This window comes from Pan paniscus, chromosome 23, assembly GCF_029289425.2.
Source record: "Pan paniscus chromosome 23, NHGRI_mPanPan1-v2.0_pri, whole genome shotgun sequence".
NCBI lineage: Eukaryota > Metazoa > Chordata > Mammalia > Primates > Hominidae > Pan > Pan paniscus.
The window spans coordinates 46,414,289-46,436,679 of record NC_085927.1 but is presented as its reverse complement, the minus strand read 5'-3'; the positions used below and the strand labels follow the sequence as shown (position 1 = coordinate 46,436,679).

At 51.1% G+C, this 22,391-nt stretch overlaps 1 protein-coding gene across 2 annotated transcripts in view; it reads left to right on the top strand.

The window, feature by feature from the left end:
- Positions 1-21,398, top strand: part of CACNG2 (calcium voltage-gated channel auxiliary subunit gamma 2) — a 141,956-nt gene extending 120,558 nt beyond the window's left edge. For both annotated transcript variants that reach the window (XM_063603437.1, XM_003821534.6), the window contains 2 exons: positions 15,794-15,934; positions 17,401-21,398. In XM_063603437.1, the coding sequence (XP_063459507.1) occupies positions 15,794-15,934; positions 17,401-17,936 (677 nt within the window). In that variant the 3' untranslated portion in view covers positions 17,937-21,398. The remainder of the gene's footprint in view (positions 1-15,793; positions 15,935-17,400) is intronic.
- The last annotated feature ends 993 nt before the right edge of the window (positions 21,399-22,391 follow it).

Sequence of the window (22,391 nt, the reverse complement as noted above, 5' to 3'; positions counted from 1 at the left end):
CCTGGAATATCTGAGGAATAGGACTGAGCCCCGTAAGACAAGAAGAGAGTGAGCAAGGAAGGGCAAAGGAAGAGCAAGTGTGGAGAGCCTCAAGGACCCTGTGGGTTGCAGCGAGAATTTGGGGGTTTGCTCTGATTGACAGACACCATCTCACTTTTGAACAGGCTCTGGCTGTTGTGTTCATGAGGGACTGAAATCGGACCAGGGCAGAAGCCGACAGAAGAGTTAAAACTCTGTTGCTATAATTTAGGCAGGAGGTGATGACAGCTTGAACCAGAGTGGTAGCAGTGAAGGGGGTGAAATAGGATCAATGTTGAAAATATTTCCAGGGCACCGCACACAGGATTTTCTGAAAGGCTGAATGTGGATTTCGAGACAAAGGAAGGAGGCAAGGATGGTGCCAAGGGGCCGAGCCCATGGGGGAACAACAGGTTGAGACTGGGGCTCAATATCAGACATATTCAGTTAGAGATGCCTGTGGGACTTCCTGGGACAATGTCATGGGCTGGGTATGGACCTGAGGCCAGGGTTCACAGGAGAGGTCCTGGCCAGAGGTAGTGAGTTTTCACGTTGTTGGCACGTAGGTGATATTTAAAGCCATGAGACTCAATGAACTCACCGAGGGAGTGGCACAGAGAGAGAAGGGGAGAAGCCCAGACACTAAGCTCCAGGACACCACGAAGGCTTAGGGGCCAGTGAGATGAGGACGCTCCAGGAAAGGGGGCTGAGCAGGAGTGGCCAATGAGGTGTCTGGGGTAACTCCCACCATCCTTGCTACACCAGCTGGACTGGGGATGTAGAGCAGAGAGGGAGGACAGAGAATGCCAGAAGGGCATGGCTGGACAGCAGTTCAGAGCTCATCTCCTGGGGTGGAAAGGACGGTGAGGCTCACCGCGCTCAAGCCAGCAGGCCAAGCTTAAGATGTTGTCCAGCCTCTTGGAGGGCCTGGCAGAAGGAAGGCACTCAATTAATATCTGATGGACGAATGAATGAATGAATTAATGAATGGACACTCTTACTCCCCAGTGCCTATGAGTAACTGAGGAGTCCCCCAGCCTCTCCTGAACCACACTGATAGAGAAACAGCTATAGGAGTCCCTCATCACTACTCCGGCCTCCATAAAGTCATGACCAATATGGACTTCGCCCCACCTATAACTGGCTTACCCAGTAATGAATGTGACTGGACTGTTTCTCCCAACCAGCGCTGTGGGCCCATCGAATGTGTCTGCTGTGGCAGCCTCCATATCCTCTTCCCTCATTAACCAAAGATTGAGGAGCGTGGTGAGGAACGAGGCGGTGGTGACCGGGGTGTGACTTCTCTTGAATGTCAAGCGTGCATCCATGCATCTGTCTTTGTGCATGAGGGCATGAGTCTGTGCTGTGTTCTGTGTCTTTCGGTACCCACATGTCCGTGTGTTTGAGTGTCCGTGTCTGAATGTGTAAGCACTTGTGTGTTTGCACATGTCTGTGTGTATGTGGGTCCCTGTGTGTTGTGTGTGTGTATGTGTGCGTGTTGTGTCCAGGAGATGGGAGGTGACATTTCCTAGCTGTCCTATTGTGATTTGGAGTAAGGGAAGAAGAATCAGAGGAATTTGGCTCCCTCCAACAGTCATGTATTAAGCACCTACTGTGTGCCACACCCCAAAATCCACTCTATTGGGGCCACTCATTGTCCAGGACTGCGGGGTATGGTCAGGTCTCCCCACTCCATATTCAGAGCCTGGGGCTGGAGGTGTGGGTGAGGGGCCCAGGGCTGGCTGCTGTCTCTGACGTACTCCCTCCAGGGGGTGTGACACAGGCCACACACACAGGCCTCAATGAGGGGATCACCAGGCCACACTCCATAGCCAGAAGTGGACAGAAGGGGGAAGGGAGGCAGGCCCTCAGCAAAGCAGATGCCCCCACTCAGCTCCCCACAACACACACAAGAGAGGTACACCCAGTTGCGCTTAAATTTGACACCTCCCCAGGGATTCAGTGACCACCTGAGGACGATGACAGGCAGCCTGGGGGAAGCCGACAGCAGGAGTGGAACCAAGGAAGGAGGCAGAAGGCGGCCAAGGCAGGGAGGACCCACGCGATGGCCGTCTGGGGGGTGAATTTACAGAACTTGGACACCAGTGGGAGGCAGGCTTTGGCACACTCGGGGCTTCAAATCCAGCTCTGCCACTTCCCGGTGAACCTCCCTGGGCCTCGGTTTCCTTGCAATGGGGATGATGCTCATTGTCATCTTCCTAGCATTGCCATGAGGATTAAGGGAGTTAGAGTCGGACAGCAATTCGCACCTGCCCCGAACCCAGTGAGCATTCAGCAGGCATTCGCCACAATCCGTGTTCACTGTTGCGTCCCATTGCAGAGCGATTGCCACGATCCATGCTCACTGTTGTGTCCCATTGCATAGCGATGAGCGCAAAGAACAAAGAGGAAACAGGGAGGAGAGATGGGCACCCGGGGAGGGCTTCAGTTTGCAACAGGGTGGTCAGAAAGTCCTTGTGGCAAAGGTGACATTGAAGCAGAGACCTAAAGGAGGTGAGGGAGTGCTTGGGAGGTGCAGATATCCTGGAAGAGCATTCAGGCAGAGGGAACCGCCAGTGCAAAACATCTGAGGCTGGCAGGTTCATAACAGCCAGGACGCCCTGTGATAAGCAGACGAGGGGAAGGCAGGTGGCAGAAGGGGTGGGGACCAGGACTTGGGAGCCTCTGCTTTCCTCTGAGATGAGACCACCACGGGTGGGTTCTGAGCAGGGGACAGGCATGGTCTGATGTCCAGGCTACCAGTATCACTCCAGCTTCTGCAGGAGAGGGAGACCACTTAGGAGACCACAGCTATCTCCAGGCTCAAAAGGCAGGTGCTCGGGCCCGGTAGTGGAGAGGTGGCTGAGAAGGGGTTTGATTCTATATGTATTTGACAAGACAGCCGGCAGCTTTTTTTTTTTTTTTTTTTTTTGAGACAGAGTTTCACTTTTGTTGCCCAGGCTGGAGTGCAGTGGTATGATCTCAGCTCACTGCAACCTCCACCTCCTGGGTTCAAGTGATTCTCCTGCCTCATCCTCCCAAGTAGCTGGGATTACAAGTGTCTGCCACCACGCCCAGCTAATTTTTTGTATTTAGTAGAGACGGGTTTTTACCATGTTGGTCAGGCTGGTCTCAAACTCCTGACCTCAGGTGATCCACCCGCCTCGGCTTCCCAAAGTGCTGGGATTACAGGTGTGAGCTATCATGCCCAGTTGAGCTGGCAGCTTTTACTGACAGCCTGGATGGGAGAAGTAAGAGAGAGGTCTTGTGGATGGCGAGGAGTTCTGGCTGGCAGATAGGGCAAACATTACTGCCCTTCTCTGAGGCTGGGAATGTAGGACGAGGCTGCTGTGCGGGGAGGTGACCACTCTATTGCCGGTCTGTTTCATCTTGGTTTCTGTTACGGAATCTTCTCCCCACGGACTGTGAACAGCTTGAGGACACCACAAGGAGTGGCTGCAAATAGAGTGTCCTCCTCCCACCCATCCGCCCCCTCCAGCACAGGGCCTTTCCCAGGATCAGGCCCAGGAGAGGTTTGCTAAGTGAATAAACAAGGTACCGCCCGCCCTAGGGCAGCTGGCATGTTCACCCTCTTCCCAGAATGAGGTCAGAGGAGGATATTGGGTGTCAAGCTGGGCCAGAGCCACCCTTCCTGGCCTCAGACAGTGTCCCTCCTTCCCATTGCCCCTCTCTCCCCACCTCCACCAGTCCCACCAGGGAACATGAGCCAGGGAGGTGTGGGGAGACCAGGTGTCAAAACCCGAGCTTGTTACTTAGAATAAAAGGGCCTGAATTCAAGGGGTGCTTCACTCTGTGACCTTTGGCAAGTTACACAACTTCTCTGAGCCTCCCGTGAACAGTGCTTTTTTAGGTCTCCCCAGAGCCCCAGTGGAACAGCATGAGGGGCGTCCACCAGGCTTCACCCGCCTAGAGTTTTAGAAGTGTAATGATCCATCATTCCGGCTTTTTTTTTTTTTTTTTGAGATTGAGTCTCGCTCTGTCACCCAGGCTGGAGTGCAGTGGTGCCATCTTGGCTCACTGCAACCTCCGCCTCCTGGGTTCAAGCAATTCTTCTGTCTCAGTAGCTGGGATTACAGGTGCACGCCATCACACCCAGCTAATTTTTTGTATTTTTTTTTAGTAGAGACGTGGTTTCACCATGTTGGCCAGGTTGGTCTCAAACTCCTCACCTCAAGTGATCTGCCAGCCTTGGCCTCCCAAAGTGCTGGGACTACAGGTGTGAGCTACCGCACCCAGCCCATCATCCTAGTTTAGGACCACCCAGCCCCACCCTCCCATTTTACAGATGAGGGAAAAACGGAGCCCCAAGAGGGAAAATGACCTGCCCCAGCCCGGCACACTTTCTGGGACTGCACCCTGGGAGCATTATCCAGGTCCATTATCCTGCTACCTGTCCACTGCCCAAGGCTGTCAGCCCCTTCTAGAAAACATTGCCATGAGGGGGCTTCTGAGAGACATCCCCTCCAGAAGTCATCACAACCAACGTGGCTAAAACTATTGTGACCCCACCCCATGGTTAGGAAACACCTAAGCTGCCACTTGTACTCACTCACATCTGCAGAACCAGAGCAAAATGTTCCCCAAAAGCCACCCAGCCTTCCTGAACGCACACTGGCCGGCAGTTTCTATTCTGTCCTAGTTCATTTCTTTTTTTTTTTTTTTTTTTTCCAAGACGGAGTCTCACTCTGTCGCCAGACTGGAGCGCAGTGGCATGATCTCGGCTCACTGCAACCTCCGCCTCCCCGGTTCAAGCGAGTCTCCTGCCTCAGCCTCCCAAGTAGGTGGGACTACGGGCCTGCGCCACCACGCCTGGCTCATTTTTGTATTTTTAGTAGAGACCGGGTTTCACCATGTTGGCCAGGATGGTCTCGATCTCTTGACCTCGTGATCCACCCGCCTCGGCCTCCCAAAGTGCTGGGATTACAGGCGTGAGCCACCGCGCCCGGCCCCTGTTCATTTCTTTAAGGGCTGGTTGCTACCACTACACCAATTTCATGACCTAGTAATGAGTCACAACCCACACTTTAATAAACAGCAGCCTCAGTAACCCAAAGCCCGGTGAGAGACAGCAACAATTTGCTCCGCTGGAATGATGAGTACGATTTGCTGGTGCTCCTGGCATACCAGACATTATTCTCATTGCTTCAAGTGTGTGTCCTCAGTTACTCCTCATAGCACCCTGTGAGCTAAGTGTGCTTGTGATCTCCATATGGCAGAGGGGGCAGCAGAGCCCCCCGGGGGACCAGGTCACAGCTAGGAAGATGGACTCCGGCAGCCTTTCTCCTGAGCCTGTGCGACTGGTCACCAATCTCTACTGACAGCAGGAAGCAGGGATGTATCCGGCATCCTGCACAGATGGTACTCCCCAAGTTAGCTCCCTGGGCTCTCAAAATGCTTTTCATGTGCTATTATATATAGCACACGTTCATTGAACACTTGACGATGTGCCAGGCCTGACACTTGAAACATTATCTTAATTCATCTTCACAACCACCCTATGAGGGTGAGATGATCAGTGTCCCCATCACACAGATGGGAAAGGCAAGGCACAGAGGCTACACAGCCAGTGGGGGTCCAGGAGGAGACCCCAAGCGGGCTGCATCTGGAACCCATGCTCCAAACCATAGCGTTTGACTTCTCTATTTCTCACCCACCATCTTTGTTCTCCTCTTTCTTCTTTGAGGTCTGTCTGACTCTCTCTCTCTCTCACACACACACACATACACACACACACACACGCACACACAGACGCATTTTGGAGTGTTTTTTTATTTTATTTTTTATTTCCAGAGGTTGTTGGGGAACAGGTGGTGTTTGGTTACATGAGTTAGTTCTTCAGTGGTGATTTGTGAGATTGTGGTGCACCCATCATCCAAGCAGGACACACTGAACCCAATTTGTAGCCTTTTATACCTCACCCTCTCCCCACCCTTTCCCCCTGAATCCCCAGAGTCCATTCTGTCATTCTTATGCCTTTGCATCCTCATAGGTTAGCTCCCACTTATGAGTGAGAACATACAATGTTTGGTTTTCCATTCCTGAGTTACTTCACTTAGAATAATAGTCTCCAATCTCACCCAGGTTGCTGCAAATGCCATTAGTCATTCCTTTTTATTGCTGAGTAGTATTCCATCATATTTATACCACAGTCTTTATCCACTCATTGATGGATAGGTATTTGGGTTGGTTCCACAATTTTGCAATTGCAAATTGTACTGCTATAAACATGCATCACACAGGCATTTTTTGAAACGCATCCCTTCTCACGGCCATTGGCTACACCAGCCAGCACAGCATGGAAGGAGAAGATGGGAAGAGATGCCCAAGAGACTAGAAAGCTCCTTGCAACCCAGCAGGTCTGTGCAGGTCTGTGACTGTAGACTGTATCTCCTAATGCGGATTGATCCTAATGATCCTAATTCATCCTAATGATGAGTCAAATCCCAGATGGGATAAGAGCATAACACTAGGCACAGAAAATGAGGAACCTGCCTGCTACATACCTGATTACGGTGACTATTTTGATTCAAGGTCATTACTCGCACAGGGAACAGGTAAGGCAGCAGCATGGCCTGGCTGTATGGGCCCTGGGGAGAGGTCTTGATGGGCACAGGACCATCATTGAGGGACAGGGCCTTAGAGATCGTCTACTCCAACCTCATCAGAGTGCAGATCTGAGGCCAGAGAAGGAATAGCACATGCTCGGGTCCCGTGGAGAGCTAGGCAAAGAGTGCACAGCAGGCCCAGGTCTCCTGACCTCCCCCCGTCGTCATATCCCCACCCCCACTGACCACCAGCCCACCCTCCTCCGCTGCCAGACACAGTGAGAAAACCTCGGGGCCCCGCGTGCCCTATCTGGCCCGGCCTCTGGCTATGCCCACCATGAAGCACCACGTCACAGCGTGATGGCCAGAGAGGCTGGGGCCCACCGAGGCACAAGATCACAAGATGATTTGTCTAGGGAGTTTGGCCAAAAAGCAGATTTGCAAAGAACAGATAGCTCAGGCCACCCGTTCCAGAAGGCAAGATGTTGCTTGCCTCCTGGGCACTTAGGATACTCTTTATTTCTGTCACCCTCATAGAAAATAATAAATTGCTCATAGTTCACTGACATCCTGCATTTTCTGAAGAGTCCACATTCCTCTTCCTGCTTAATCCCTGTAACCCAGTAAGGTAGACGGAGTTAGGATTTTCATCTCCATTTTACAGAAAAGGAAATAGGGGCCAAGGAACACTATTATTTGCCCAAGGTCTTGTTGAGATGGTCACTAACCATTGGGGCTCCCCAAGCCTCAGGTCTAAGCCTCTCTTCATCCATAGGCAAGCTCTTCTGTGTGTCTGTGAGATAGCTTCAACCCAGATGGCACCCCTGTGCTCCACATCTGCACACCCAACTGCCCCACCCACACTCTACATGCACATCCCCAAGGCATCTCAAACTCAGCATGTCCAAAACCAAACCTTTTGATCTTCCTCCTCTACTCTCTTTTTTTGTTTGTTTTGTTTTGTTGAGACAGAGTTCCGCTCTTGTTGCCCAGGCTGGAATGCAATGGCACAATTTTGGCACACAGCAACCTCCACCTCCCAGGTTCAAGCAATTCTCCAGCCTCAGCCTCCCAAGTAGCTGGGTTTACAGGGATGCGCCACCACCCCTGGCTAATTTTGTATTTTTTTAGTAGAGATGGGGTTTCACCATGTTGGCCAGGCTGGTTTCAAACTCCTGACCTCAGGTGATCCACCTGCCTCGGCCTTCCAAAGTGCTGGGATTACAGGCGTGAGCCACCTCGCCCAGGTTCCTCCCCTACTCTCTACTCACTGCTAGGCTGGGTCCTCTCCCAGTCCCCCTAAGTGGTTTTTTCCACCCAGCTGGCAAGTCTGAAACCTAGAAGTTAACCTCAACGCCACCCTCTTCACTATCCATATCCAATCATCAAGCTTCAATTCACCTCCTAAACATCTCTGAAACACATCTGCCTCTGTCCATGCCCTTTGTACCTACCCTGGCCCAAGCACCGGCATCACTCCTCTCTGATCAGCTGCAGTAGCCTTCTCACTGCTTCCCTGGAGCCACCCTTGACCCCTTCGTAATCCGTTTGCTTCTTAAGATGCAAATCAGATCATGACAGCCCTGCCTGTTCTAAGCCCTTTAAAGTTTCCCATTGCTCTTGGGATAAAGCTAAGCTCTTTAGCTCAACTCCTGAGGCCCCACGTGGCCCAGACCCGCCTGCCTCCTCTCCTTAGGTGCTCCCCACACTCCTCCACTGGCTCCTCCCTTCAGTGCTCCCCACACTCTTCCACTGGCTCCTCGTGATCCAGCCTTCTTCCAGGTCTCTGAACGAGCCATGCTTCCTCCACCTCCAGCTCCTGCTGCTCTCTCTCCCACAGCCCTGCCTTCATTGTGCCTAATTAGCTGCTCCTTATTCGCCAGAGGTCAGCTCTATCACCACTTCCTCAGGGAGACCCGTCCTGATCCCCACATAAGCTCAGAGGATGCTTTGAAGGGCAGCAAAGTGTAGAGCCTGAAAAGAAGGGAATGCAGTGGTTAGATGCACAGACCCTAGAGTCAGACTGCCTGGATTCACAAATCTTGAACAAATGGCTTAACCTCTCCTTGCTTCAGTTTGGTCTCTGTATAGCGGGGATAATTAAAATACTTATATAGGCCATGTGTGGTGGCTCACGCCTGTACTCCCGGCACTTTGGGAGGCTGAGGCAGGCATATCATTTGAGGCCAGAAGTTCGAGACCAGGCTGGCCAACGTGGTGAAACCCCGTCTCTACTAAAAATACAAAAATTAGCCAGGTGTGATGGCACATGGCCTGTAATCTAAGCTACTTGGGAGGCTGAGACACAAGAATCACTCAAACCCAGGAGGCAGAGGTTACAGTGAGCCGAGATCACGCCACTGCTCTCCAGCCTGGGTGACAGAGCAAGACTCTGTCTCAAAAAAAAATAATTAAAAATTAAAAAACAAAAGCATTGGATTTGAATCCAGGTCTATCACATTTCAGAGGCCATACTATTATATGCTGCTTAAGATAATGCAATAAGTAGAACTAAAATAAATTTAAAAAATAAAAATAATATGAAGTACTTACTTCACAGAGTTGTAATGAGAACTAACGAGTTTGTGTATGTGCAGTGCTCAAAACAGTCCTCGGCATACTCTAAGCTCTCTATGGACATTAGTTGTCTACATGTGACATTAGCCTGTCACATACCCTCATGGTGCCATATAGGTACTTTTCTTTCATAGCATGTTATCCAGGCTGTGTGATTATCTGATGGCATACATGTCCTTCATGAGAGTATAAGCTCTAGAAAGACATGAACCAGGCCTGTTTTGCACCCCTCATGTCTCTCATGCCAAGCCCAGGTCTAGCACAGTGGTGGGCCCTCAGTCCATATTTGCTCACTGGATTCACAGCTAGCCTAGAGCAAAGCATCTCCCTGCTCTGGACCACGTGGCCTTTTCCCCAGTACAGAGTATACTCTTGGCCACAGCTGGCCAAGTATGACTAGCAGGCCAAATCCAGCCCATCCAGCCCACCACCTGATTTTTTTTTTTTTTTTTGAGATGGAGTCTCACTCACTCTGTCACCCACTGCCCAGGCTAGAGTGCAGTGGCTTGATCTCAGCTCACTGCAACTTCTGCCTCCTGGGTTCAAGCGATTCTCCTGCCTCAGGCTCCCGAGTAGCTGGGACTACAGGCATGCGCCACCACGCTGGGCTAATTTTTGTATTTTTAGTAGAGATGGGGTTTCGCCATGTTGGCCATGCTGGTCTCGAACTCCTGACTTCAAGTGATCCAGCCCCCTCGGCATCCCAAAGTGATTTTGTAAATAAAGTTTTATTGGAAGACAACCACGTTCATTTGTTTACATATTGTTTATGGCTGTTTATGTGCTACAACTGCAAAGTTAAGAAATTGCAACTGAGACCATATGGCCAGCAAAGATGAAAATATTTGCTGTCTTTCCCTTCACAGAACAAGTTTGCCAATGTCAGCTTTAGGCGTGTGTAATCTCCTTGAAGCCAAAGCCCATGGCTTCATGGGGCTGGTATGAGGTTTACACCGCTCTTAGAACAAGGCCTGGTACAGGGGAGGGGCTCCATAAATGTTGGCAGGTAATGTGAAGTGCCATATGCTTACTTATAGGAGACTAGTAAATATTTGTTCATTAAATAAATCAGATATTTCCTGACTCTTGTGATAGATTTTGGCAACAAGACCATGCTTGGCTTTGTAGGAAGTGAGGACAATTTATAGGGAAGTTATGTCTGGACTGATGTTTTGGGAAGAGGGACCTCAGAAATAAAAATTGCTACCTTTTACTGTGCACCTTCTAGTGTGAGACACAGTAAAAGGTAGGACCCAATTTAATTCTTTTTTTTTTTTTGAGACAGAATCTTGCTGTGACGCCCAGGCTGGAGTGCAGTGGTGAGATCTTGGCTCACTGCAACCTCTGCCTCCCGCATTCAAGCGATTCTCCTGCCTCAGCCCCCCAAGTAGCTGGGGCTACGGGTGTGCACCACCATGCCCAGCTAATTTTTTTATTTTTGGTAGAGACGAGGTTTCATCATATTGGCTAGGCTGGTCTTGAACTCCTGACCTCAAGTGATCCACCTGCCTCGGCCTCCCAAAGTGCTGGGATTACAGGTGTGAGCCACCGAGCCCAGCCCCAATTTAATTCTTATAACAGCACTTCTCAAACTTTCATATGCACGCAAATCTTGCTCTGGGGATCTCATTAAAATGCAGATTATGACTCAGTTGGGGGAAAGAGCTGAGGGGCAGCATTTCTTTTTTCTTTTTTTCTGAGATGGAACCTCGCTCCGTCACCCAGGCTAGAGTGCAGTGGCGAAATCTCAGTTTACTGCAACCTCTGCCTCCTGGGTTCAAGCGGTTCTCCTGCCTCAGCCTCCCAAGTAGCCGAGATTACAGGCACTTACCGTCACGTCCGGCTAATTTTTGTATTTTTAGTAGAAGCAAGGTTTCGCCATGCTGGCCAGGTTGGTCTCGAACTCCTGACCTCATGTGATCCGCTCACCTCAGCATCCCAAAGTGCTGGGATTACAGGCATGAGCCACCATGCCTGGCAGGGTTGCCTTTCTAATCAGATGCCAATGCTGCTGGGCCTCAGGCCACACTTGCAGCAGCAAGGCCTTACAACATTCCTATAAGCTAAAGATTATTTTTACTATTCCCATTTCACAGGATGGGGAAACTGAGGCTCAGAGCAGTAATGACCCTTGCCCAAGGGTCACACCGTTGTTAACTGACAAAGCCAGGATTCAAAGTCAAGTGTGACTAACTCCTAAATCCCCATTCCGTTTGTGACACTACCCAGCCAGAAATACCTCCTTCAAGAAACTTCTCCAATGTAGGAGACCCTGCTTGCTCCTAAACCAGCTTCCTTCCCACCCGGATCTGGGCCCTGCCAAGTCTAGTGGCCTAAGCATGGTGCTATTTGCTGGTTGCCCACTGTTGCCTTTTTTTTTTTTTTTTTTTTTTTTTTTTGAGATGGAGTCTTGCTCTGTTGCCCAGGCTGGGGTGCAGTGGCGCGATCTCAGCTCACTGCAACCTCCGCCTCCCAAGTTGAAGCGATCCTCCTGCCTCAGCACCCCCAGTAGCTGAGACTACTGACACGCACCACCATGCCCGGCTAACTTTTGTATTTTTTTCAGTAGAGACGGGGTTTCACCATGTTAGCCAGGCTGGTCTCGAACTCCTGACCTCAGGTGATCCACCCACCTCAGCCTCCCAAAGTGCTGGGATTACAGGCGTGAGCCACCGCGCCCGGCCTGTTGCCTTCTTTCTGGGCAAAGAGGCCTCTTCCAAGAAAGGCCAGAGCTTGGGGCTGGCTCTGCTGTGCCGAAGAGGCTTCTGTTTGTATTCCCCGCTGGCGGTCATTATTTAGAGCATGTCATACGCTGCCTTGGTGGCTTCTGAAGCCGTTCTGATTCCTCCACATTGCTCTTTGCTGGCTGCAACACAGCAGACCCCTCCCTGCTCTCCTGCCGCCCTCCATCTTGTCCACACATGCCTGGCCTCTGGCTGCCCACACGCATGCATCCCAGCTCCCTCCGCAGCCGACGCTCCCTCCCCCTGCTGGCAGGAAGGCTGAGCTGGGGCATCCGGGTTCCCACAGCAGATGGGGCTCAACTGGAAAAATCAAGCCCTGGGCTGCTGTGAGTCCATTTGCTGTGAGGGCACAATTGGGTCGGCCACCTGCGGGCATCCTGTGGGTAGTAAGACCCCACTTTCTTGGAGGGGGAAGGCCAGAGCCTTTCTTCTGCCTGTTCCTCTGAGCTGCTGCTGCTGCGCCTCGGAAGCCACACCGACCTCTTTCTTTCTTTCCTTCTTTCTTCTGTCATTCCCCTTTGTGGCTGGCCAGGACCATGTCCACATGGAAAGGGCAGAGCTATTAGAAACTATCTAACGGCCGGGAGCGGTGGCTCAGGCCTGTAATCCCAGCACTTTGGAAGGCCGAGGCCGGTGGATCACCTGAGGTCAGGAGTTTGAGACCAGCCTGGCCAACATGGCGAAAACCCATCTCTACTAAAAATACAAAAATTAGCCGGACATGGTGGCGGGCGCCTATAATCCCAGCTACTTGGGAGGCTGAGGCAGGAGAATTGCTTGAACCCCGAAGACGGAGGCTGCAGTGAGTCAAGATCACGCCACTGCACTCCAGCCTGGGGTATAGAGCAAGACTCTGTCTCTAAAACAAACAAACAAAAAGAAACCATCTAACAGGCCATACCCCATGTTACACAGGGGAAAAACAGAGGAAGTGAGCACCCGCCTTAGCCACACAGCAAATGAGTGGCACAGCTGGGACCCAAACCCAGTTCTCCAGGCCCTGTAGCACTCACCCTTCCTGGGCTCCTTGGAAGCCACATAGGGAGACTACAGGGTGCTCCAAAAGTTGAGCTGGTCTGGATATGAATCCTGGTTCACTAGCTGGGTGGCAGGGGAGTTTCTCTGAACCTCAATTTTCTTGTCTGTAAATTGGGGCAAAAAAACACACCCTGCCGGGCTGTTATGAGGATGAAATTATATCATATATGTTAGGTACCTGCTCAAGACCCAACACCGAATGGGTGCTTAACAAATATTCTCTCTCTTCTCCTGGGTTTTCAATAAGCTCTCACCATCCTCATGTGCTTATAAAGATGAGAGTTAAGGTGGCTTTTTAGTCATGCATGTCTGTCACGCGTGGGTGTGGATGTGGGTGTGTTTGGGCTGGGGGATCAGGTTAGGGATACAGCGTGTTGTCTTAGCAATGATTTGCAAGGAGAGAACACCTCCCTGGGGTCTGTGGAGGAGCAGCCCCATCCCGCCCAAGAGAAGGAGGGTGCTGAGGCTGCAGAGTAGCCCAGCCACCCCAAGCCCCCATCCTCCCACCCCTGCTTCCCTATATGCAGCTCGGTTTTGCCCCAAGAGCTCTGCCCTTCAAGTCCCCCCCAGATAACCCACTCATCCATTCGTGAGCAGTGTAGACTATGCTGCAGATCCATTGTGAGGACAGAAGAAGAGTTTTTACATCACACACATCTCAGCAAACTGCCTAAAATCCCCTTTTAACGCCTGTAATCCCAGCACTTTGGGAGGCCGAGGCGGGCAGATCACTTGAGGTCAGGAGTTCAAGACCAGCCTGGCCAACATAGCGAAACCCCGTCTCTACTAAAAATACAAAAACTAGCCAGGTGTGATGGTGCACACCTGTAGTCCCAGCTACTTGGGAGGCTGAGGCAGGAGAATCGCTTGAACCTGGGAGGTGGAGGCTGCACTGAGCCGAGATCACACCACTACACTCCAGCCTGGGCAACAGAGCAAGACTCCATCTCAAAAAATAAAAATAAAAATAAATTTTAAAAAAGAAAAAGAAAAATCCCTGCAGTTCTATATAGAGAAATTCTCTTCTCACAGATCCTTCTTGAACACACTCCCACCCAAAGGGGTGGGGACGGGGATGGGGATAAGAGGAAGCTCCGCTCCTGGCACATTCCCCTCCAAAACCAACCTCCCTGACCAATCCCTGGGCTTGGCCAAAGGGTCCTGTAATTATCAGGACTCAACTTCCTTAGAAACCACTTAAGCAACATTTAAAGAAGACATCTTTGGCCAGGCACGGTGGCTCAAGCCTGTAATCCCAGCACTTTGGGAGGCCAAGATGGGCAGATCACGAGGTCAAGAGTTTGAGACCAGCCTGGCCAACATAGTGAAACCCCATCTCTACTAAAAGTACAAAAATTAGCCAGGCATGGTGGTACACGCCTGTAGTCCCAGCTACTTGGGAGGCTGAGGCAGGAGAATCACTTGAACCCAGGAGGCAGAAGTTGCAGTGAGCCGAGATCGCACCACTGCACTCCAGCCTAGGTGACAGGGGAAGACTCCGTCTCAAAAAATAATAATAGTAAAGAAGACATATTTTCCCTCACCCCTGCCTCAAGCCAGCTCTGCCTCCTGCCTAGCCCATGGCTCCCAGGACACGGAGCTGGGTCCTGAGGTCACTCACTGCCTATTTGAATTTGGATTAAAAAAAAATGTTTTACTTCGCAAAGACACTTTGTGAAGGGCTCCCCAACACCTCTGGGTCCTCATTCAGGTGCTGCTCCACCCACAAACACATGTAGCCCCGACCTCTGCCCTTAGCCACCTGTCCCCCTTTTCCCCCATCCACCCCCAACTGTAGGAGCCCTGGCCCTCACCTTCTGTTTCTCCCTTTTCATTACCATATTCTTTTCTTCTCTGGTCCTGTTTGTCAGTCCTTATCCAGAAGGGTTTTTCTTCTTACTTTATTTTCTTTGCAATGTGCCTGTTCCTTCCTTCTGGACCACGACCCCACATTTATTCACTTAATGAGCTTCTATTGGCAGACTACTGTGTCGTTGAACAGAGAGGATAAAGACAAGAAACTTTTTCTTTGTAAAGCCACAGTCCTTGTCTCACGACCCATGGTTCATGATGGAAGCATATGTATACACAAATATTTATTATAATATCATGCAATATCTAAGTGCATTGCCTGAATCAACTCGTTTAATCCTCACAACAATCTCAGGAGCTTGGCATTATTACCATCCCTGCTTTACAGATGAGGAAACTGAGGCACACAGAGGTGAGATACTTTTTCTATTGCATAGCTAATAAATGCTGCAGCCAGACTCAAATCCAACCCACGTGGTTCCACCTAACCACTATAGCACACTGCCTCTCAGCGTGCCCAAGGGCCCCAAAGTGCAGACGAGGGAGCTCATAACTTTGCCTAAGAAAGTCAGGGAAGGCTTTACAGAAGAGGGGACTTCGAGCTGGGTTTTGAAGGATGAAGAAGAGTTTGCTGAGTGAAGAATAGGAAAGACATTCCAGTAGGAAGCTCTGTATTTCAAAAGTCAGCAGCATGAAATGACATGTCGTGGGAAGTTTGATGTGGTGGGACGAGAGAGAACATGAGGACTGGGAGCCGTGGGAGCTGGAAGTGGGCAAAGGCCAAGTAACACAGGGCCCTGTGTGCCTGACGGTGTGCTGGAGTTTGGCCCTGGAGGCAGTGGGGAGCTCCTGCAGGGCTGTGAGCTGGGCAGTGGCCTGCTCGCTGTCTCTCCCTCCCTAGGATTGCAAAGCAACCTCTCCTCTAAGGCTGTGTCCATAAACCCCCAGCGCCTCGGGGCTGCTCTCCCACCTGCCTCTGTGTGCCTCAGTCTCACAGCCATGCCGTTCTCTTTCTCCCTGACCCTCTGTGTTCCACAGGGGCCGTGAGGGCCTCCAGCATTTTCCCAATCCTGAGTGTGATTCTGCTTTTCATGGGTGGCCTCTGCATCGCAGCCAGCGAGTTCTACAAAACTCGACACAACATCATCCTGAGTGCCGGCATCTTCTTCGTGTCTGCAGGTAACAGCCACTGATCCAGTCCTGCCACTGGGAAGAAGGCTGGGGTCTGGGTGCTCAGGGGCCACGAGAGCCTGGCAGAGAGAGATGGGGAGAGAGGAGAGGAAATCTCCAAGACTTGCACTAGGTCGTGTTGCAGGGGAGGAAGGTGGTGGGGGGGCTCCTGTCCTGTAGCAACTCCAGAGCCTGTACCAAATCCTCCAGGAGCATCCCCACACCCCATCTTCTTCCCACCACTTGAAAAAAGGCCCAAATGCCCGCTTCCTCTCAGGGTACTTGGCCAATTGCCACTTACCCTTTCCCTTCCCGGTGCAAGTAAACCCATGAGGAGGCTGGAGAGAGGGCACCCAAGTGCCTCGCTGTTCCAACCCCTATGGGATACTCAGCTTCACCTTGGAAACCAAGGGTGGGCTCTCCCCTCACTGTTCTACTCAGGTGGGAGCAGGCAGGCACCCACATCCAGATGTCTGAGCCCAGTTACATGACAGATGAGTCACACTCACTTCAGATGCCAGAAAAAGAACCTGGGTGTAGCCTGAGCCATTTAATAAGAATGACCAACATCAGGCCGGGTGCAGTGGCTCATGCCTGCAATCCCAGCACTTTGGGAGGCTGAGACAGGAGGATCACTTGAGCTCAGGAGTCCGAGACCAGCCTGGGCAACACAGCGAGGCCTCAAGACTGCATCTCTACAAAAATTTTTTTCTTTTAATCAGCTGGGCATGGTGACGCATCCATAATCCCAGCTACTAGAGAGGCTAAGGTGGGAGGATCGCTTGGTCCCAGGAGTTTGAGACTGCAGTGAGCTGTGATCACACCACTGCACTCCAGCCTGGGTGACAGAGCAAGACTGTATCTTTAAAAAAAAAAAAAAGGAACCACCAACATCTAAGAGTACTCCCATGTATTCACCCATTTAACCCTCTCCATGGCCCTAAAGAGTAAGGCTTAACCTTACTCCCATTCTACAGATCTGGAAACTCAAACCAAGGTTAACTTGCGAAGGCTTTGAACGCAGGCCAGCCTGGCTCCATCAGCTCACCTTCACCTGCTGCTACACCAGCTTTGAAGCCCTGTGCAGCCTTAAGCAAGTTCCTTAACCTCTCTGTGCTTGTTTCCTCATCTGTGCCCTGCTTGAAGCACCAAGCAGTGAAAGCAGGTAGAGAAGGCTCAATTAACAATATCTATTATTAGTTACTCAGCGCCTTGTGAAATGCCTCCCTTCTCCCGCCCTGCCCATGTCTGTTTCCATTAGCGCTTCCCTTGTGGCTCTCTCTGAATGGAAAGATAAAATGTTAAGGGGAAGCTTGCGGATGTCCATCTACACCACCCCACCTGTTCATGAAAACGCGGGACCAGGGAAGGCCCACACAGCTGTCCCCGTCCTTTACGGCTGCCCTGTGGCCGACTTCCTGAGAAACTAACGTCCTTCTCTCTGATCCCCCACCCCGCCACCCTGCGCCCCGCAGGTCTGAGTAACATCATTGGCATCATAGTGTACATATCTGCCAATGCCGGAGACCCCTCCAAGAGCGACTCCAAAAAGAATAGTTACTCATACGGCTGGTCCTTCTACTTCGGGGCCCTGTCCTTCATCATCGCCGAGATGGTCGGGGTGCTGGCGGTGCACATGTTTATCGACCGGCACAAACAGCTGCGGGCCACGGCCCGCGCCACGGACTACCTCCAGGCCTCTGCTATCACCCGCATCCCCAGCTACCGCTACCGCTACCAGCGCCGCAGCCGCTCCAGCTCGCGCTCCACGGAGCCCTCACACTCCAGGGACGCCTCCCCCGTGGGCATCAAGGGCTTCAACACCCTGCCGTCCACGGAGATCTCCATGTACACGCTCAGCAGGGACCCCCTGAAGGCCGCCACCACGCCCACCGCCACCTACAACTCCGACAGGGATAACAGCTTCCTCCAGGTTCACAACTGTATCCAGAAGGAGAACAAGGACTCTCTCCACTCCAACACAGCCAACCGCCGGACCACCCCCGTATAAAGACCGCGGGCCTCGCCAGAAGACCGCGGGAGGAGGGCGCGGTCCCCGGGGGCGGGGCGGGGCGGGGCGACCCAGACCATCCGCTGGGAGACCTTCCAAAAGCAAAAACAAAAAACAGAAAAAACAAAAAAACAAAAAACAAAAAAACACACACACACAAAAAAAGAGAAAAAACATAACAAGTAAATTTTAAAAAAAAGAACAAACTACAAGAGGAACAAAGAAGCAAAACAACAGGAAATGTGGGAAAATATAAACGAGGGAAGAAAACAAACTTTAAAAAAAAGCGAGAGGGATAAAAAATTAAAAATAGAAAATAAATCTAAAAGAAAATGCATGATTTCCCATGTACCATTATTTTAACATTTAATAAAAATCAATTTAAATGAAAAAATAAAAGGGAACCAAGATAACATTAAAGCAAAAAAAAAAAATGAGAACAGAAAGGAAAGGGGATGTCCTTTGTATTTTTCAGGGTTTATGTTACTTTTTTTTTTTTTTTTTTAACTCGGGGAGAGTTACTTTTCTGTTCCCTTTAACCCCCAGCGGGCCCTGCCTCCCTGGGAGAGTGGGGGGCGAGACTCAGGGGCCCTGGGGCCAGGTGAGCCTGCAGTCACTGCCAGGTCCCTGGAGCCCCTGGGTGGGTGCCCCAGGAACGCCAGGAAGGCTCAGGGCTCGAGCCGGCTCCACCCAGCATTGATGGGGCAATCGTAGGCCTCCAGGTGACCGAGCCCTTGTCCCTCCTCTCCGTTAGGGTGCCTGGAGGGGGGTACACTTGGGGCTTGCCTGGCCCCAGGTTCCCAGTCCTTAATGCTCCTTAACCCACTGTGATGACTTCCTAGGCCTTGAGGAAAGGGAAGGAGAGGGGAGGCTGCCGGTGGCTTACCAAGATGCCGGAAACCCCGGAATCCTCAGGGTGAGCCTCTTGGGGTCATGTCCCCAAGCTCCTGTCCTTGGGGTCAGGAGATGCCACCCCCCCCCCAGGGGACATGAAACAGCTCTCCCTCCTCACCCCTCACCTCAGGGCCACCTGATGACCCTGGGGTGATGGTGGACCCCCTGACTCATAAGCCCCCCAGTCCCCTGGGAAGGGGGTTCATTGACCCTTTGGGGGTCCTTGGACTCACTGATGCCCCCTTGGGGCCCAGCGGGTTCAACAATGACACTGCAAAAAGGTTTCTTTTTACAAAAGAAAAAGGAAAAACAAGTGGTGATTTTTTTTAAATAAAAAAACCACAGACTATAAATAAATGTAAATATAAAATAAGTGGATTTACTTGCAAGAAAATCAGATAGTATTTTTCTTTTAATTCTTTTCCAGCTTTAAACTGTGAAAACAAAAAATGGGGCGGGGTGGGGGACTTAAACTTTAGCAGGGAACTTGTAAAGAAAAAAAAAACCAGAAAACGAATATACAAATCCATTTACAAAAACAAAGCAAAACCGTTGTGAGAGGTGAGAGCTGGGCTTGAAGGTTGGAGGGAGTAGCGGAAGGTCCCAGTGAGCTGCAGGGGGTCTCTGTGATGGAAAGGTGGCTTCCTCAGACCAGGAAGGTGCTGTGAATGGGGGAAGACAGAATCCAACAAAGAAAGAGACCACACACCCCACACGCACACAGGCACGTTCACACACACATACACAGTCCACTTAGCCCAGCACTGCAGTCACTCACAGGGACACACTCAGTCTCAACCCTTCCATCCCATACACGGCCAGGGGCGTGGCTCAAAGGAAATTGACTCATGCCCTCCAAAGCCATGGACGACAACAACTCCACACTGGCCTTTGTGTTCATTCACACCCTCTCAACAAAGCATACACATGAACACACACATGCACACATACCCACACACACACACACACCACTCGCATGCATGGGAAGGGCACCCGTCTAGAATCCAGGACTGGATTCCGGAATTCCTTGCTGCATGGCCTCTCTGGGCCTTAATTTTCCCCCATGTAAGCATGTGGATTGACCCAGAGAAGCACGAAAGGCCCATTCTTGCTCTATGTATCTGTGACTTAAGATCTGCCACCTGCTCCAAGGATATGCCAGGGATGACCAGGACAGCTGCCACCAAGCCCCCAGGCTCTTCATCAGTCAGCCTCTCAGACACACACACACACACACCATATACCTCCTCACTGTGCTCCCCGAACCCCTGCCCCCACATCCAATGTCAAAGCAAAAATACACACATGTGAGCAAACATAAAGCTGTTCAGGCAAAGAGGGGAAAGACGCAGGGGTCCCCAAAGCCCTTCTTCACTTTGTGTTCCCTTGCTGCGATCATGGAGAGTTAAAGAGGCTTCCTTGGGAGAAGAGCTCTGCCACCAGGGCTTCCCCAGTGTCTTTGGGGGTCTGTGAAAAAGAGGATCCTCCGAGGTTTACTGGGAGGGCTCAAGGCTGAGGGAATGGAGAGGAAAATTTTAGCAGTTCCATCCCAGTGTAAGGACCAACCCCAAAAGTTAAACTTACACCACAGACTAAAGGTCAAGGGCATCCTGTGTTTCTCCCCTTTCTTCCCCAGAGTGACAAGGGCCAGTTCAGACTGACAGAAATCCAACAGCTTTCCTGAGCTGGAAATTTCAGAACAGCCTGCAAGTTACTCCCAGGTGACTGAAGGTCAAGGTGAGGCCCCCCTGCCTCTGCCTGCGAGTCTCCCTCGGTTTGCATTTTTCTTGACACCGGCATTTCCTGAGGTTGAGCTCTCTGGGGAGTTCTAGAGAATGGCTAGTAAGGCTTTTTGAGCTTGCACATCTCACCTGCCTTTCCTGTCTTTTGCCTGGGAAAGGAAAGTTATTTTCCCAGGTCAGCAAGGGGCAGAACATCGGCCAGCCCAGCCCAGAAGTACAGGGGGAGGTCATGGGCCCTGGGGCAGAACAATGGGAGACAATTCAAGGTGTGGTAACAACAACCAAGTTGCCCTCAGTCTGGGCAGAAACTGAACTCTACCCCTCTCCCACCCCAATCTTGCCTGCCATCCCACCAGATTCCAGACCTAAAGGGATCAAGGATGAGAGCGAAGGGAGAAGGGAGGGGCCCCAAGAAAACCGCACCCAAGCGGGCACTGTCTGAAGAGAAAAACTAGCTCCAGTTCTCTGAATTCTGGCAGAGCGTCTGGGAAGGCGATCAGTGCTTCTTTCCATGGCGCAAGGCCTGGGTTCTGGGTGTGCTTGAAGAAAGCCACTGGGGTGTGGGGTGACATCGCCATGGCTGAGAAGGGGCTAGGGGGTCCGGAGGGAAGGAGCCAGGACCGGAACTGCAAGGGCGTTGCTGCCCAGGGGTGTGGATGATTGCTCATGTCCAGCTCAGACCAGTTCAAGAAACTAACCTCCATTTATTTTCTTGGTGAGTCCTTTTTTTTTTTTTTTTTTCAGACTGTTAACAGAAAAAAAATTTTAAAAAGCAGAAAACTGAAAAAAAAAATCCTGGTACATGAAATAAAGATTTTTTTTTATAGCTTGGTCCTCACTTCAGTGAATTTCTTTAATTCCTTTCCCAACTCCTGGCATCCTATTTAAAACAATCCTAAAGCTACAGATTATTGGGGATGAGAGGTTTAGATGCTGTACAGTAGGGTGTCCCCCCACTCTCTAGATCATGAGTTCCCTGTTAAATATCCTTTAGGGATACTTGCACGCCTCCAGTGACAGCGGGCTCACCCCCTCCAAAGATAGCACCAGCCAGTGCTAAGCAGCACTCTTTGGCAAAAGTCTTCTCTGCACACTGAATTTTAATCCACCTCTTCCTTCACACTCCAACAACACTGAATAAATCCCTTCCCTTTTCAGCATGACAGCCCCTCAGATATTTGAAGACAGAGAGCATGACGTCCTTGAGTTTTCTCTTTTAGAATAAAGCAGCCCCACTCAACATCCCAATTACACTCCAGGGTTTCCATTTTCCCCCGTGAAATTGTGCAGTTTGGAATGGACATGACCCTACCAGTTTACTCAGGGGGGTCCCTGCAGAGGGGTGCTCCTCAGGAAGAGGAGAGCTATGGAGTGGCAGAAGAATGGGGAGGGTCCCTGGGATTCTCTTAACTTGAAGAGATGAGAAAGACAAGATGGAATGCTAACAGGAGGATTTGACCTTTGACATCAGAGAAAGGCCCCATTGGAAGGATGACCTGTCATGCCCCAAAACAGCTGTCTAAGATAGTAACAGTGCTATCTAAGATGTAGGGGGAAGCATACTCATTGTACAGCTCTCCTGGGGCTCCAGAGAAAGGAGATGGCAAGCAGATGACACCTACACGCCGCACAGACCTAAGAGAAGGTAAGCCCTGGACGACGTGGCCCGGAAAAGTCTACTCTAGAAGGGTCCAATGTTCAAAACTCCCTGTTCAACTCAGCCTCAGTCTGCTGGGGCCACACCACCAAGCCCCCACCAATCTCAATTATCTCTCTCTCCAGGCTCACCCCTAACACTTGTGGGGTCCAGGGCAAGAGT